The sequence below is a fragment of the Furipterus horrens genome, unplaced genomic scaffold (genome assembly GCF_987537825.1).
Source record: "Furipterus horrens unplaced genomic scaffold, mFurHor1.1.pri manual_scaffold_12, whole genome shotgun sequence".
Classification (NCBI taxonomy): Eukaryota; Metazoa; Chordata; class Mammalia; order Chiroptera; family Furipteridae; genus Furipterus; species Furipterus horrens.
In genome coordinates, this window is record NW_028327182.1 from 57,045,862 (window position 1) to 57,058,547 (window position 12,686).

The 12,686-nt window shown below is 36.6% G+C and overlaps 1 protein-coding gene across 4 annotated transcripts in view; it reads left to right on the plus strand.

The window, feature by feature from the left end:
- The window catches only part of PCCA (propionyl-CoA carboxylase subunit alpha), a 510,516-nt gene that overhangs the window by 129,479 nt on the left and 368,351 nt on the right, over positions 1–12,686 (plus strand). For all 4 annotated transcript variants that reach the window (XM_090258653.1, XM_090258654.1, XM_090258655.1 and 1 more), the window contains exon 7: positions 1,398–1,529. In XM_090258653.1, the coding sequence (XP_090114779.1) occupies positions 1,398–1,529 (132 nt within the window). The remainder of the gene's footprint in view (positions 1–1,397; positions 1,530–12,686) is intronic.

Here is a 12,686-nt window from a genome sequence, read left to right on the forward strand (position 1 = left end):
ATGTAAAGTTGAAGTCATATTCTAATTTCTCAAACATTTATCTCCTCATATATTCCTTTTGTTGATTCCCTGTTGTACTTTCACCTCCTTCTAAGGGTGGGTTTAATCCTCTTGAGCCATAATGGCCAAGAGAGCGATCTGAGCAACACATTGCAGTAGCTTCTCTGGATAATATTCTCATCAGAAGAATGAAACTATTTTTCCAAGCCAAGAGTCCTTTAGGCAGCAATGCCAATAGATGCAATATGACACGTAAAATACACTGTTTATTCTTTATACTGACTGAAAGTCATGGGGGAATCAACAGTTAGGCACCTTACTCTGATGATGCCTAGCATACAATCTGGTCTTCCTTCTTCGTATATTACTTAAATTCTTTACCCAATGACATCATCTTTTACTTTGGCAATCCCCTCCTTTAGTTCTCTAAACTATGTCCTGTGGTGTATTTTTTCACCCCTAATTAGTATTTTCTTCATTAGTGTTTTATTAAAGCCTAAACACAGAGAAGTGGATCCATTGCTGGTGACTAAGTTTAATTTATACAGAGCAGTTTTTATTGAAACCATAACTCCACCTAGTAAATTTTCACTGTATTGACTTCTTTCTTGTAGACACAAAGATATAGACATTATATACTTCGTGTATTTCTCTGAGGTATTGGTGATCTGTTCATAATCCTGTGAATTAGCTCATATCCTGTGGTTTTCATCCATGTTATCCCCCTACATTTAGATCAGAGTCTGGCACAGAGTTTATATTCAATAAAAATGGATATTTGTGTTGAACTAGGCACTGAGCTGCAGAGTATTGAGAACAGAAAGATTTATAAGGCATTTTAAAAGGTAAACTTACTATTTAGATTGGGTGGCAGGATACTGTATATAAATATCATACCATAGAAGTTGCTTTTCCAAAGAAATCTGTTAATATCAAGCAAGAGTTCTTACTACTTTTCTTTTTCTTTTTTAAAAAGATTTTATTCATATATTTTTAGAGAGAGGGTAAGAAAGGGAGGAAGAGGGAAAGAAACATCAATGTGCAAGAGAAACATCTATTGGTTGCTTCTCACATGCCCTCAACTTGGGACCTGACTGGGAATCGACCTGGCGACCTTTTGGTCTGTGGGAAAATGCCCAAACCACTGAGCTACACCAGTCAGGGTTACTTTTATTTTTCTTTGACCCAAACTTTGTTTCATATATCTTAGTGCACATTTACTGTATGCAATATAGTATTGTATATTTTAATGTATTGGCTCAAATGCTTGCTTTCAAGTTGTTTTTGGTATGTAAATAATTAGAAAGTTTATGTATGGGTTCTTTTTATAAAATTGTGACTCCATATCAAGTACCATGATGTTTTTGTTATAAATTTTTATTTTTATTTCTTCACAGGCAGCAGAAGATGTCATTTTCATTGGACCTGACACACATGCTATTCAAGCCATGGGTGACAAGATCGAAAGCAAATTATTAGCTAAGAAAGCAAAGGTTAACACAATTCCTGGTTTTGATGGAGTTGTCAAGGTGAGAAACTATTTTACTCAAATCTTTATAGCACATGTGCTCAGGTCAAACATTTTTTTCAAAAGTGTAAGATGAAATGCAGTTATTGCTTTTTAAAATACACATGGATGGGTTAAAAAATATCAATGTTGTTTACACTTGATTATTTTAAAAGCCATGAGTTAAAAAGAGCAAGATGCCACTTAAGCATTGTATTTTTTCTTTCTTTTATTGTTTACACTATTATAGATGTCCCCACTCCTGCCCCCCTTTGCCCACGTACCCCCTATGCCCTCCTTAAGCATTGTATTTAATGGTTGATATTGGCTCATACTGTCACAGGAAAACACTTGGTGAATTAAAAATGTGCTGTTAGATCTCTGGATTTTATTTAATAGCAGCATATATTTAATGTTTTAAACCTTATGATGTTCTATATATCTTTGTATTGAGCTTCTGTCCATATGCATAAAATGTACAGTGTAAACATGTTTCTAGTGGAAAGTGGTATAGCTATGAATGACTATAGATCCCAAACATAACTCCTTAACCAGCAAGCGGCTTCTGCAGCTGAAGGCTTCTAAGACAGACTGCAGAAATTGAAGTGTATGTCTGTCTCCCTGTCCCCATCCCTACACCCCTACTCCCACCCTGAAAAAAAATGTTTTTTCTCATTAGAAGAGAGCCCCTATGTAGACTTTAACCTTGTAATTGGAGTTAGTCTGCAAGAACTCTCCATCTCAGTGTTTCTTATTGTTACTTTTTGGGCTTGAAGTTCTTCTTTATGCAGGACCATTTCATGCAGTACAGGCTAGTTAGCAAGCTTGGCTCCTGGCTAGTAAATTTTCAGCTTCTTTCTAACTACTGTTCTGTACACTGAAACTAATACAAAATAATATTTAATGTAAACTGTAAGAGAAAAAAATTAAAGAAAGAAGAAAATATTTTCAGCTTCTTGCTTGTATTTACCTATATTTACCTTAATCTGTATTCATCCATATTTTTCTTCTCTTATCTATGAGGAAGAGGCATTCCTCATGCTTTGTAAAGCGACTTCTTCCTCTTATGTTCCAGGTATGTCCTTTATAGCCTTTAGGGGCTAAGGTCTTCACTGATTATCTTTTCTCTTTTCTGTATCTTAGAACTCTCCTTGTCTTTTAGCCCTTTTCCTTTACTATTGCTATAGAAAATGTTCAATCAGTCAACAAATGTATTGATACCTGTGCTAAGTGGAAAGGGTATGGTGATAAATAAGATACCCATAATCCCCTCACATGATGGTGTTTTCAGTTTAGTAGAAAGAAATATGTGTTCCTTCTTTTCATAGAACATAGTAAGTCCTTGTCAGTCTTCAGCTGTCACCTGACTTATCTCTTTCCTTTCACAGCCATATGTCTTAGAAGAATTCTCCTCATTCTCATTTCTACATTTCTTACATACTCCATTAAAACAATTATATTTGTAAAATACAGTTGACATACAATATTATTAGTTTCAGGTATACAATATGATTAGACATTTATGAATAATTGATCATCCCTATATGTCTAGTACCCATCTGACACCATATATAGTTATTATAATATTATTTACTATATTCTCTATGCTGTACATTACATTCCTATGACTATTTTTATAACTGCCAATTTGTACTTATTAGTCCCTTCACCTTTTTCACCCATTGCCTACACTTAACTCTTTACTGAAGTCTGGCTTCTTTCTTCATTCCCACTGATGTTTCTCTTGCAAAGGCTACCAGCAGCTTCTCCTTCTCACTAAATCCAGTATATATTTTTAATTCTAGTCTCTTCTCAATCTCTTTTTTAAAAATTTGATTAATTAATTTTTTTGGGGGGGAACTCCTGCTCTGTAACAATTCCCCTTAATCAGACTTAAGATACTTTATAACCTTATGAAGGACAATGGGTGAAGGTCTCATCCTCCCTAGCTGCTGCAAGCTGGACATGGTCATCGTCCTACCTACCATTGGGTCCAAAAATCCCTAATAAGAATGGAGGTGTGGAGGGGAGGATGGCTTTCCCACATGGGGAAGGATCTTGGAGACTTCAGGTCAGTTGCCTGTCCCCAGACAACAGTGTGCTTGGTTTAACAGGCTGGCATTCTGGTTGTATTCTGGGGGCAACAGATTTGGCAACAGGGTTAAAATGCACCATTAACTATATACCACTAGATGACAAAAGGCAGGTATTGATTTTCCGATGTTCCACATTAGGGAAAAAAAAAAGGCTTCTTTGGAGGTAGGTGTGCAAGGCACGTCACACCTGTCCAAAGCCCTTTTACCTAGTATACTTAGTTTGGGCTGAGGGGAGTGTTTTAGCCCCCCCCCCCACCCCCCAGACTTCTGAGCCCTTTCTGTCCAAGCCATTAGGATAGAAAAGAGAAACCAGTTTGAAAGTGAAGCCCACAGACCACCCCATTCTTCACCAACCCAGCCACTTAGTTCAGCTAAACCACTGAGTCTCAGGAGGCAGCGATGCAGACGGGATTAAGTGAGGCCTATATGTAGAGGCAATCACTCAGGTAATGAGATCAAAGGCTTATGCCCTATGAAAACAAAACAGACATATTAATTTAGACAACATAACCCACAAACCAGTTTCTAAATCTCCGAGACTGTCTTATTGGAAAGACATTCAGTTGCAAGGCATTTGGCATTCTTCTTGTCTGTAAATTAAGCATCTTTGATGATGTCACAGAACTAGTTTAACTTTCAAATGAAAACGAACTTTAAATGAAAATAAACTTTAAAGACAGTTAGCTGCACTAGTTTCTAGTCTACCACTGAGCTTTGTGATTTTCCTTGAATCGTGATTTTTCTCCTTGAGATTACCCTCCTTGTCATTAAAGGGACTGCATTAAGTCCAGTTTTAATTTATCCTGTTTGCATAAGCACAACAAGAGCAGCAAAAGATCACATACGATCCTTACGTCTGCTTTGCTGGAACGTACACAAGGTACCTTTAGGGTGACTTTCAGTCTGCCTTTCAGGGCACAGAAGCTGAGCCACATAGCTGCCATTTAGCCTTGCCTTTAAACACCTGTCTTTTCCAGGTCTTCCAGGTTTTCCGTTGTGCCTTAAGGTCCCTTCTAGCCATCTTTCAGGAAAGCATCCTTTGTTCCTTCCCTGGAAAGATTGCCATGAACCACATAACCAACCAAGGTGCCAGGCCTTTTTTTATGTGGGCTTTTATTACCTTCAAAAGTCAACCCCAGTTCCTTGGGGCTTTTTGGTAACAACCAGAGCCCAAGCATGCCTCCTTTAGACATGACATTCCAGTCAAAGTCTTGGTCAAGAAAACCTCTATTAACAACTGGTATTATTAACCTTATGCAAAGAACCTTATGTCATTACTTCTTCAGAATGCCAAATTCTGGAGGGATCAGGTAGGGAGAAAAATATACAGTGTGAAGGAAAGTCCTTGTCCTTCTCATATTCACTAAAATTGCATTTCCATACTTTACATTTCCTTTTGTTCATTTTTCTACATATGAGGTTGTTTTTTTTGGGGGGGGGGCAGTGGTGATTTGCTGGCTCATTTATTTATTTATTTTGTTTTCATTTTATTTTCCACCAAAATTTTTTGTATGTTTGTTTTTCAATTACAGTTGTCCCACTTTTTTCTTCATTGCTTCCCTGCACCATGCCCACCCCTTCTCTCACAGTCAGTCATCAACCAATTGTCCATGTCCATGGCTCATTTATACATGTTCTTTGACTAGACCCTTCCTGTTCTTACCCTACTTCTCTCCCTCCCCTGTCCTTTCTTGTCACTGTTAGTCTACTCCTTGTTTACATGCCTCTGGTTCAGTTTTGCTTGTTTGTTTGTGTTGTTCATTAGTCTCCTGTATTAGGTGATATTATATGGTATTTTTATTTCATTGCCTGGCTTATTTCGCTGAACATAATTCTCTCTAGTTCCATCCATGTTGTTGTAAATGGTAGAAGTTTCTTCTTTCTTTCTGCTACATAGTACTCCATGGTGTAAATGTACCACAGTTTTTTGACCCACTCATCTACAGATGGGCACTTAGGTTCTTTCCAGCACTTGGCTCTTGTAAATAGTGCTGCTATGAATATAGGGGTGCATAGGTTCTTTTTGAATTGGTGTTTCAGGATTCTTTGGATATAATCCTAGTAATGGAATTATTGGTTCAAAAGGCAGTTCCATTTTTAGTTTTTTGAGGAAATTCCATACTGTTTTCCACAGTGGCTGCACCAGTCTGCATTCCCACCAGCAGTCACTAGGATTCCCTTTTCTCCCCATCGTTGCCAGCACTTTTTGTCTGTTGATTTGTTGATGATGGCCATTCTGACTGGTGTGAGGTGGTAACTCATTGTGGTTTTTATTCGGATCTCTCTGATGGCTAGCGATATTGAGCATTCTTTCATATACCTCTGGCCACTCGGTATATCCTCTTGGGAGAAGTGTTTGTTCAGGTCCTTTGCCCATTTTTTAATTGGGTTGTCTGTCTTCTTGGTGTTGAGTCGTATAAGTTCTTTATATATTTTGGAGATCAATCCCTTGTGTGAGGTATTATTGGCAAATATATTTTCCCATATGGTTGGTTCCCTTTTCATTTTGCTGATGTTTTCTTTTGCTGAGCAGAAACTCTTTAGTTTGATGTAGTGCCATTTGTTTATTCTTTCCTTTATTTCCATTGCCTTAGGAGATATATCGGTGAAAATATTGCTACATGGGATATCTGAAATTTTCCTGCCTATGTTTTTCTCTAGGACTTTTATTGTGTCACGGCTTACATTTAAGTCTTTGATCCATCTTGAGTTCATTCTGGTGTATGGTGTTAGTTGGTGGTCTAGTTTCATTTTTCTGCATGTCCCTGTTCAATTCTCCCAATATCATTTGTCAAAGAGGCTCTTTTCACTCCATTTGATGTTCCTTTCGCTTTTGTCAAATATTTGTTGACCATATAGACCTGGGTTTATTTCTGGGCCCTCTATTCTGTTTCATTGACTTATGTGTCTGTTCTTATGCCAGTACCAGACTATTTTGATTACCGTGGCCTTGTAGTATAGTTTGATGTCAGGTATTGCGATTCCTTCTACTGTGTTCTCCTTCGTCAAGATCAATGTGGCTATTCAGGGTATTTTTTTGTTCGTATAAATTTTTTAAGTATTTGTTCTAGGTGTGTAAAATATGTCATTGATATTTTAATAGGGATTGCGTTGAATGTATAAATTTCTTTGGGTAGTATGGACATTTCAGTGATGTTGATTCTTCTCATCCATGAAAATGGTATATACTTCCATTTATTTGTATCTTTCTTAATTTCTTTCTTCAGTGTTATGTAGTTTTCCGAATACAGGTCTTTTACCTCCTTGGTTAAATTTTTTTCTAGGTACTTTATTTTTCTTGTTGCTATAGTAAATGGGATTTTTTTCTAGTTTATATCGCTGGTATTTTATTGTTGGTGTACAGAAATGCCTTTAATTTCTGAACATTGACTTTGTATCTTGCTATTTTGCCATTTTACTTATTAGGTGGTGTAGTTTTTTTGTGGAGTCTATAGGGTTTTCTGTGTACAGTATCATATCATCTGCAAATAATGACAGTTTTATTTCCTCTTTTCCAAATTGGAAGCCTTTTATTTATCTTTCTTATCTGATTGCTGTGGCTAGAACTTGCAAGACTGTGTGGAATAGGATTGGAAAGAGTGGACATCCTTGTCTTGATCCTGATCTCAGGGGGAATGCTTTCAGTTTTTGTCCATTAAGTATGGTGTTACCTTCATGTTTCTCACATGTGGCCTTTATTATGTTGAGATATGCTTCCTCTATTTCTATTTTGCTGAGTCTTTTCATAATAAATGGGTGCTGTATTTTATCAAATGCTTTTAAAGCATCTATTGATATGATCATGTGATTTTTGTCTTTCATTTTGTTTATGTGGTGTATTATGTTTATTGATTTGCAAATATTAAACGATCCTTGCATCCCTTGGATGAATCTCACTTGGTCATGGTGTATGAACTTTCAAATGTGTTGCTGAATCTGGTTTGCCAATATTTTGTTGAGGATTTTAGCATCTATGTTCATCAGCGATATTGGCCTATAGTTTTTCTTTCTTTATTGTCTTAACCTGGTTTTCAAATTAGAGTAATACTGGCTTGATAGAAAGAATTTGGGAGTATTTCCTGTTCCTGGATTCTTCGGAATAATTTGAGAAGGATAGGTATTAGTTCTTTCCTAAATGTTTTGTAAAATTCACCTGTGAAGCCATCCAGTCCACAGCTTTTGTGTGCCTGGAGTTTTTTGATCATCGCTTCAACTTTACTAGTTTTTATTGGTCTGTTCAGACTTTCTGCTTCTTCTTGATTCAGTTTTGAAAGACTTATGTTTCCAGAAATTTGTCCATTTCATCTATGTTGTCAAATTTCTGTGATATAGTTGTTCATAGTAATTTCTTACAATTGCTTGTATTTCTGTGGTATCGGTTGTGATTTCCTCTCTTTCATTTCTGATATTATTTATTTGGGTCCTCTCTCTGTTTTTCTTGATCAGCCTGGTTAAAGGCTTGTCAATTTTCTTTACCTTTTGAAAGACCCAACTCCTGGTTTTACTGATCTTTTGAATTATTTGTTTATTCTCTATTTCATTTAATTCTGCTCTGTTCTTGATAATTTCCGTCCTTCTCATTCTCGGCTTTCTTTGTTGTTGTTCCTCTAGTTCTTGTAGCTGTAGGGTTAGATATTTTATTTGAGACTCTTCTATCCCTTTTAGGTAGGCCTGTATTGCAATGAACTTTCCTCTCAGGACTTCTTTCACTGTATCCCATACGTTTTGGATTGTTGCATGTTCATTATCATTTGTTTCCAGAAACTTTTTGATTTCTTCCTGATGTCATTTAACCCTTTCATTATTTAATAGGGTATTATTTATTCTCCATGAATTTGAATGTTTTTGAGTTTTTTGCTTGAGGTTGATTTCCAGTTTCAAGCCATTGTGATCTGAGAAGACGTTTGATATAATTTAAACTTTTTAAAGTTTTTTGAGGCTTGTTTTGTTTTCACCATGTGATCTGTCTTTGAGACTGTTCCATGTGCGCTTGAAAAGAATGTATATTTTGCTTCTTTGGCTTGAGAAGTTCTGTATATATCAATTAAGTCCATTGGATCTAGAGTCTTGTTAAGTGCCTCAATATCCTTGGTGTTTCTTTGCTTCAAAGATCTGTCCTTTGTTGACAACGAGGTGTTAATCCTTTGAGTGCCAACGTTGCTGTGAGCGACACTGAGAACTTTTTCCAAAAGTGCCAGCATTGCTTCCAGTGAAACTTTTTTCCATGGCTATAAATGTAAATAAAATGGAATAATTCGTATTTTATGTTTTGTTCTCTTTTTTTGTACCTCAGGTTATATATTGATACAATTTTTTCTCATGTTGATCCAAATTTCAAATTACACATGGCACTCAAAGGCTTAAAGTCCCCCACTATGAGTGTATTGCTACCTATATCATTCTTGAAGTCTTTAAAAATTTTTTTTACATATTTGCATGCTCCTATGTTGGGTGCATATATGTTTACACGGGTTATGTTATTTTGATGGATTTTTCCCTTAAGTATTATGAAATGTTCTTCTTTGTATCTTTCTATGGCCTTTCCTGTGAATCTGTTTTTTCTGATATAAGTATTGCTCCCCCAGCTTGTTTTTCATATCTATTTGCTTGCAATACTTTTTCCATCCCTTCACTTTCAATCTGTGTAGATCTCTTGTTCTGGGGTGGGTCTCTTGTAGGCAGCATATATGTGGCTCATGCTTTCTAATCCATTCAGCTACCCTATGTCTTTTGATTGGTGCATTTAATCCATTTACCTTTAAGGTTATTATTGATAGGTACTTATTTATTGTGGTTTTCCCCCTTTGTACTTGTGTTTTTCTCTGTCTCTCTCTGTTTCTTCATCTTCTTAAAGCAGATCCTTTAGCATGTCTTTCAATCCTGGTTTGGTGGAGATGTATTTTTTTAGCCTTCTTTTGTCTGGGAAACTCCTTATTTCACCTTCCATTTTGAATGAGAGCCTTGCTGGGTAGAGTAGTCTTGTTTGTAGGCCTTTGTTTTTCATTGCTTGGAATGTTTTTTGCCATTTCCTTCTGGCAATCTGATGATGGCCTTATTGGATCTCCCTTGTATGTTATTAGCTGTTTCTTTTTCACTGCTCTTAGGATTCTCTGTCTTTCAGTGTTGCCATTTTAATTATGATGTGTCTTGAAGTGGGCCTGTTTGGGTTTATCTTCATTGGTACCCTCTCTGCTTCCTGGACTTCTGTGACTTTTTCTTTCATCAAGTTAGGGAAATTTTCAGTCATTACTTTTTCAAACAGGTTTTCTATCCCTCTCTCCTCTTCTTCTCCTTTTGATATTCCTATGATATGGATATTATTACGTTTCATGTTGTCTTTGCAGCTCTCTCAAATCTCTTCATTCTTTTTCAGTCATTTTTCATAGTGTTGCACTGTTTGGGAATTGTTTTCTATGTTGTCCTCCAGTTTGCTGATCCAATTTTATGCTTCCTCTTGCCTTCTTTCAATTCCTTCTACTGTATTCTTCAATTCAGAAATTGGATTCTTCATTTCCTCCTGGCCCTTATTGATAGCTTCTGTGTAGTTTTTCATGTTGGTGTAATTCTCAGTAAGTTCCTTGTAGTTTCCCTGTTGTTCTTTGTAGTTTTCTTTGAGCTGGCTGATCTCATTGAGCATCCCTATAATCCATATTTTGAATTCCATGTCTGACAGTTTGCTTTTCTCTATTTTATTTAGCACTCTTTCTGGGGATTCCTCCCCTCTTTTTGATGGGGGCTTGTTTCTCTGCCTCTCCATTTTTGTGACTCTTCCTGTTTGTTGCTGCTGCTTAGATTGATCTGCACTTCCTGGATCCACCTCTGGTGGCATCAGATCGTCAGATCGAGTGTAGCAGTCTGGGCCTAGGCAGCCTGTTGGAGACTATCAGTGATCTACTGCCTTTGTTTGTCTCCTTTAGTTGTTAATCTGTCCAATCTGTGATCAGTCAGGTTTAAGCACTGAGGGTGGGGCAGATTAATTCCTGTCGGTGGGGTTTTGCTTTCCCTCAGGCTGATGCCACTTGGAGGGGAATGGTTGGCCTGCAGTATGGGGAATGAGTTAGCATTGGGACCCGGTTGACTGTTCCCTCAGTTGTCTCTTCAAAGCTGCCACCACAAATTCTCCGCAAGCATTTCTAGTCCGCTCTGTCCTCCTTCTGCTTGAGACCATGGTAAGTGGGTGCCAAAATATTTTCGTATGGGATTTGTTTAAGAGGTCTTTGTCTCCTAACTTGTAATTCCAGATTGGTCCTGTGAGGAGGTTAGTGTAGCTTCCACTTTTTCCTCCGCCATCTTGGATCTCCTCATCTCAATCTCTTTGAAGCATTTTAGTCTCTTGGTCATTATTTCCTTCTTGAAATATTAAAATTCTGACACTTTATAATCAGTTTTAGTTGTTTTTTTTTTTTTAATTTTTATTTATTTTTTATTTTTTGGCTTGTTTTGAATGTTCCTTCTTAGTTTCATGCTGATTATTCTTTCTGTCTTAGTTCCTTAAGTATTGATTGTATTCTGGGTTCTGATAGGAAATTTTTTTTTTTTTATTGCCCAAATCACCGTGGACAATCTTAAATATTTTTATTGCTTCCAATTCAAACCTATAAATCTATTTTAGATATCTCTTCTGAACTTGAGAACTGCATCTTCAGTTGCTTTTCAAACAGTTCTACCTGAGGCTCCTTGAGGCACTTTGAAAGTAACAAGTCAAAAGCTGAGTGTACCATTTTCTCTCTTACCCAGGGATTTGGTGAACTATGGCTCTATGCACATCTGTGTTTATAAATAAAGCTTTACTATATCACAACCATGCTCATTCCATTATATATTGTATATGATTGCTTTTCCACTATAATGGCTCAGTTCAATAACTGTGACAGAGACCTTATGGCCCAGAAAGTCTGAAATATTTACTACTTGGCCCATTCAGAAAAAGTTTGCTGATTCTTGCTGTAAACTTCTCATTCTTCTTCTTCTTTTTCCCCTTGACTGTGAAAGTGCTGGCATTTTTTTACAGTGTTTCTCAGGTTGGGAAATTGGAATCATTCTGGATAAATACTGCTACAGAGAATTTACTTAAATGTTTTTCTGATCCAGTTCCTTCTTTCTTTCTTTATGTAAACACTTAAGTTCCAGTTACCATCCTCTACTCTGGACATCAACCTTCTAATTGGTCTCTTTGGAGCCAGTCTTGGTTCTCTCCCATTAATTTTGATCACTGTAGCCTGAGTTATCTTTCAAAAGTCCAGATTTGATCATATGCCTGTGTTTAAATGTTCATTTATATTTTTTAAAATAACTGGACTTTGTTTCTCTCTTCAAACTGATATTGTGCCAGGTTTACCCTTTGCACTGTATCTACCAGCCATATGTGACATCTTTCAGATTCTGGAACCTTCTGTACTTAATTTTATCATATTTATGTTGATTCTGCTTTTGTCTTAATTCCTGATGGTGTCCTACTTGTTGTTTAGGTCTTGGCTTAAACACAAATTTCTCACAGAGGCATTCCTTTACTGTCTGGATTATAGATTAGGCCCGCTCCTCTATCTTTCCTTAATATCCTGTACTTCACCTATCACATTTTAAATCATTCATTCATTTATTTACTCATTCATCTATTCAGTAAGTATTTAAAAATTGCATACTATTTGACCAACATTGTTTGAAGTGCTGTGGATATAGTAATGAACAAAATATAAAAAACTTTTTGCCCTCACGAAGCTTACACTGTAGATGAAGGAGATAGACAATGAACAAAAAATAAAGTTATAGTACATGCTATGGTGAAACATAACACAAGGAACGGGGAATGGGAATGCTGGAGAGTACCATCTAAACAAGTGACAGGGCAAGTCATGTGGCTATCATGGGAAAAAGCAAAGCATATTAGGAATAAAAAATAAGTGCAAAGATGTTGAGGAAGAAGTGTACTTGATGTTGAACAGATAATGAGGAATCATGTGACTGGAGTGATCAAGGGAGAAGAAGTCAGAAATGAGGTAATAGAGGTAAGATATATAGTAGGGAGCTCAGATTTTGTTGGGCTTTTTGGCTATTTTAAGATGGGTTATATGTCTGCTTTCTAC